The sequence below is a fragment of the Berghia stephanieae genome, chromosome 11, assembly GCF_034508935.2.
Source record: "Berghia stephanieae isolate SIO BIC M18660-M18661 chromosome 11, UCSD_Bste_1.3, whole genome shotgun sequence".
In the NCBI taxonomy this organism is placed as follows: domain Eukaryota; kingdom Metazoa; phylum Mollusca; class Gastropoda; order Nudibranchia; family Aeolidiidae; genus Berghia; species Berghia stephanieae.
Genome location: NC_088370.1, coordinates 27,389,577 through 27,394,576, shown reverse-complemented (window position 1 = coordinate 27,394,576; position 5,000 = coordinate 27,389,577). Strand labels below are relative to the sequence as shown.

Below are 5,000 nucleotides of genomic sequence, written 5' to 3'. Positions count from 1 at the left end.
ACATTGAGGATAAAAGAAGAAGAAACTGTGTCTCTATCTACATCCAACTGTTCCATGTTGTCAAGTGAGGGTTTTAGTATTTCAAAGAAAGTCAGTTGTAGTTTAGAGGGTGATGATGATTTGATTGTCGAAGATAGCACAACATCTTTGCAACCTAAACTTAATGCGATAGATTCTTTTCCTCTTCCTGTTAATGAATCCCTGTCCTCAAACTCTGATAATACTTTTGTAGAGAATGTGATAAAGAAAACCTGTGATATGTCATCATTATCATCGCCATCTGTGAATAATGAAGATTCAAGTGTACAGTTGTATGATGGAGAAAGTAACAATGCTATGCAAGAAGTTAAGGGTGATTCAGTCAATCCTGCTTTGCCGTTGAGTGAAATAACAAGAGAGTCTGATGTGTGTGGGGAAATGGAAGAAAATGACAATATTTCTTCAAGGCCATCGGAGTCACCTTTTATTATTTGTAATGAAAATAAAAAAGACCATGATACCATTCATGGCACTGAGAATCAATCTCCAAACATGAAAGAGTGCTATACAGTAAATGATGACAGCTTGGCGTTAGAGGATGGAGATTCAGTCACTGCTGACTCTGACAAGGAGCAAAAAATGCAAGAGGATGAACTTTTATCATCTAATGAAGTTTTTTCATCAGATAGCTATGAAAATATTGAATTAGATCCACAAAAGATAATTTCGTACATCCCGTCACATAATCCCCAGGACCCTCAATCCTTACCAGATCCAATGAGCACTACATTTCCAAAACTTTCATCAATCAAAAATTTTTTCGTTGATTCTTTCAAAACTGGTTCAAAAGCAACATCTCAAATCTCAAAGCCAAAAACATTGTCCCTGTTTTCAGATAAAATCGCGTCTAATTTAAATCCATTATCCTCCAAGTTGCTGGTCAAAAAAAGAGGAAAACAGAGCAACAATGATCAAACTTGTCAGGTAACTCCTCAACTCCTCATTGACGACAAGCCCGTCATCGATTCTCCAAATGACAATTGTGAAAGCCTAGAATCTTCTCAAGAACAGGAAGAGTCAGAATCCCCTGTTTCTGCGCTCAGTACAGAAACTTCCCCTGGATTTTTTTCAAATTTTCCACCGTTTTTCTCTAAATCAACCTCACAATCTGATCTCATTTCTTCTGGCAACGATTTACTGGAGGAATCCTCCCCCCTTCCAACACCATCACCCATTGGTCACCCTGATAGCTTCACTGATGGTGGTGTGAGCTCAAACAAGACTGAAAAAATGCCAAAGGACAGTATTGATATTATGTCAAAATCATATGTCACAGATGACAGACGGATCTTTCAGGACGTCTCCATACCGACTACTCTTACCCAAAAAGAATATGGCAGCAATTCTAAATATTCCCTCTATGTTATTGAGGTAAGAACATTTGAAGTATTTTATTTTTTAGTGTTTTTGTCTATCTCTGTTTTTTTTAAAGTTGAGCTTTTTATTAAAGTGCAATATTCACTAAACGTGCTCAAAATGCTTTGCAAAGGGTTCCTGGCCAATAGCAACTCTTAACTCCTAACATGCAGGACAAGATGTGTCGCTTGTTTGGTGATATTACAGATTTTTACGTCGGAGTCAACATTGTTAACGATCAGGTTCTCCTTATACTACACCCGAGTACGTTAAGAGAATGCGAGTAAAGAGTCTTTGCCAAGAACTCAACTATGTGCTCTTTAGGGTGGGACACAAACCTGGGATCTTCCGATCCGAAGGCGAATGTCATACCACAAGACCACATAGCTGCACAAGTCAGAAAAAAATGTCCTTTTTGGTCTAGTCTAGAGGTATACCTTGATTGTGAGCAGAAGTAAGAGATCCAAACTTACCGTTTGATATTGATATGACTTTCTGATATAATGTAGATAAAGTAAAGTAAAGTGGTGATAATGGAATTTAATACATGAAAAACAATCTATTCTTTTAGAAACTTATAGAGCGAGATAATCCGTCATAAGTTTTCTAATCCAATCCAATCCATACTTATGTCCAGCTTATGTCCTGAAGATAGACCCACGACATTTGACACTTCAATTTATTTTTAAGAAAACAAAAAAAAAACAAACAAAACAACTTGAGCTTTTATATAGAGCTGCAATATCCATGAATAGTGCTCAACTCTTTACAAATGATCCCTGGCCAATAACAAAACACTTAACATGTAGGACGAGGCATGACGTCTGTTAGGTGATATTATAATTTTTTTTTCAACAGAGACAAGTTGTTAACGGTCAGGTACTCATTTTACACCGGAGTATGGTGAGAGAATGTGAATAAACAAGGACGTGCGCTCAGAGTGGGACTTGACCCAAGGACCTTCTGATCTGAAGGCGAGTTTCATATCTCTAGACCACATAGCCGCACCAGAAATAATGGCTCTTTTTCCCTTTCTATAATTGATTTACTATGTGTGTGTATTATTATTATGTTTCATGTGATTGACAATAATTTTTTTATACACTTTTATTTTTACAGTATGAGGCTCTTTACTTTACGGAGGAAGGTAAATCTGTGATGAAGTCAGGGACTGTCAAGCGGAGGTATCGGGAGTTTAACAATCTTCAATCTCGTCTGGAAGGCTACCCTACTTACAAGAAGTACTTAAAAAGTAAGTTAACTTTTATCTTTTATCGTGATTGGTTTATTTGTTGAATATTTTAATATTGATATCTATATCTATGCACAGTGTGTCCATAAAGTTGGGGTACATAGTGGTGATACATAAATTCCCTTTAAAAAATAACAATTTTATTAAATTGTGGTTCAAATGAATTGTACTTCCGTACCACATGACCTATTTTTCAGTGAGGAGCAGTATCTTTCAGCCAAATTCCCAAAAACTGTAACACGAATGAATAAATACAAATATATAATGAAATACTATTCAGACTTTGTGAAAACCCTATACTATAAATAACATGAAATTTAAAAAAAAATAGAATTTCTCCCCTAATTCCATAGTCCTGATTAAAACATAAAAGTTTGAGGTGTATTTTTACTTGCTTACCGGAGTTCCGTCCCCCTACAGAGGTTAAATGCCAATGCCATTCTTCATGATCAGGGGCCATTACCAAGCAGTTGATTATTTTGTTGCCAGTTGTTTCCTCCACATTTCCTATCCAAAGGATTTTTATTTGCTCGTTAAAGTTTGTTTTGACTTTCTTTTTTATTTTTTTAACTCTTTTTTTCCTTTACATTTTAAGAACATTCATTCATGCTTTTCTGCAGAGCCAGGTGTCTTTAATTTAGTTTTCGTGATTTATAAGGTAAATTAAATTTTCTACATCTCTACCCCTCTGTGCCTGTTCTCATTTTTCTTCCTCTAGCTGTTTGGGTTTGTTACAAAGTCAGGTATGTCAGTTCTTTCAGTTTTGCCACCATTGTTGTTACTAGACTTCAAGTTTAAGATTTATTTCTTCTTCTTTGCATTCGCTCAGATGGTAAGTCTATTCTCCACCAGATATGCTGCTGTCCTCTGGTGACCCATCAGGCTCGGGCTGTAGAGCTTACTCCTCAGGTTGGTTGGGGCAGTCAGTGGCCAGTATTTTCTCCTAAGGGCAGAGAGGGTTGGGCAATTCTGTAGGATGTGTTCACCTGTCGCACTTCCTGTTCCACAGGGTCACTGACTTGTAGGTCCTACTTTGAATTTGGTATGGAGGTGCTGATTTAATCTATGATTATGACCAGTTCACATCCTAAAGACTATGACCTGCTCTTGTCTGACCGACTGATATAACGTGGAAATCACGAAGCATATTTGACCAATGCCTTTTCTAATTCTTATGTGTACCAGTAGTGAGCTTCGCAATCCGAATGACGCTTGCTGAGAATTGTGTGATTCAGTCATCGTTGATAAGTATAGCTGCTCTCTCCATCCATGTTGTTGCTGTTTGTGGCTATGTGGTCTAGTGGTATGACACTCGCTTTTGGATCGGAAGTTCCTGGGTTCGAGCCTCACGCTCGGCGCATAGTTCAGTCCTTGCAAAAGGCTCTTTACTCACATTCTCTCACCGTACTCAGGTGTAAAATGAGTACCTGGCCGTTAACAGCGTTGTCTTTGTCCGAAAAAATTGTAATATCGCCTAACAGGCGTCATCTATCATTCTACGTGTTACGTGTTGCTGTTGGTCAGGTACCCCTTGTAAAGCGCTTTGAGCACGTTTAGTGGATATTGCGCTATATAAAAGCTCAAGTTAAGCTTCGCAATCCAAATGACGCTTGCTGAGAATTGTCTGATTCAGTTGGTCGATAAGTATAGCTGCTCTCTCCATCCATGTTGTTGTTTCCATTGGTCACAGTCCTGAGCCAGAGTTTTGAGGCTGTCAAGATCTTGTTGTGACTTTAGTAAGACCCCGTGTCTATAAAACTATCTACAAGAGAATTGTGTGAATCTGCCAAGGATTCTGCTTATTTACTAATGTGTACCAGTACCTGTTGAAGACTAGTGAGGCAGTGATGGCCAGAGGCGGTGGTTATTGTTATATCAAAATCAAACAAGTCACTAGGGGTTGGGTGAGAAGAAAGGCACAATGGAGATCAATGAGGAGTGATAGTGATTAGGTACCGTATTCATTGGTAAAGACTTCAAATACTGTTTGTGTTATCAACAATTTGACTTACATACTGGTTTTGTCTTCTTACTATAGACACCAAATTGAAACCTTATTAATAAAAAAAAATGAAGTAAGTAGGAAAGTGCCAGAAGACAACAGAGAATAAAAACTTTGCGGCGGCGATGGGGGCTCGAACCTGTGACCTTACTGGTACGACAACTCCGCCTGGCCGGGGAGATTGTGACCATCACCGTATGAGCTATCCATGGGTCCTACATGTTAAGTGTTGCTGTTGGCCAGGGATCCCTTGTCTTCTGGCACTTTCCTACTTACTTCATTTCTTGTTATTATTAACATTAGTGCCTGCTCCACTCACTTTTCTGAATTTGAAACCTTATTCCACCTCTG

General features: G+C 38.3%; 2 protein-coding genes across 3 annotated transcripts in view; one reads left to right on the top strand and one right to left on the bottom strand.

Annotated features, from left to right (window-relative positions):
• The window catches only part of LOC144957268 (mRNA turnover protein 4 homolog), a 524,240-nt gene that overhangs the window by 127,220 nt on the left and 392,020 nt on the right, over positions 1–5,000 (bottom strand). The gene's annotated exons all lie outside the window — the stretch shown is intronic.
• Positions 1–5,000, top strand: part of LOC144957263 (uncharacterized) — a 31,029-nt gene that overhangs the window by 1,299 nt on the left and 24,730 nt on the right. The window contains exons 1-2 of the mRNA XM_078888348.1: positions 1–1,410; positions 2,515–2,647. The exon at positions 1–1,410 is cut by the window's left edge and continues 1,299 nt beyond it. Coding sequence (XP_078744474.1) covers positions 1–1,410; positions 2,515–2,647 — 1,543 coding nt within the window. The remainder of the gene's footprint in view (positions 1,411–2,514; positions 2,648–5,000) is intronic.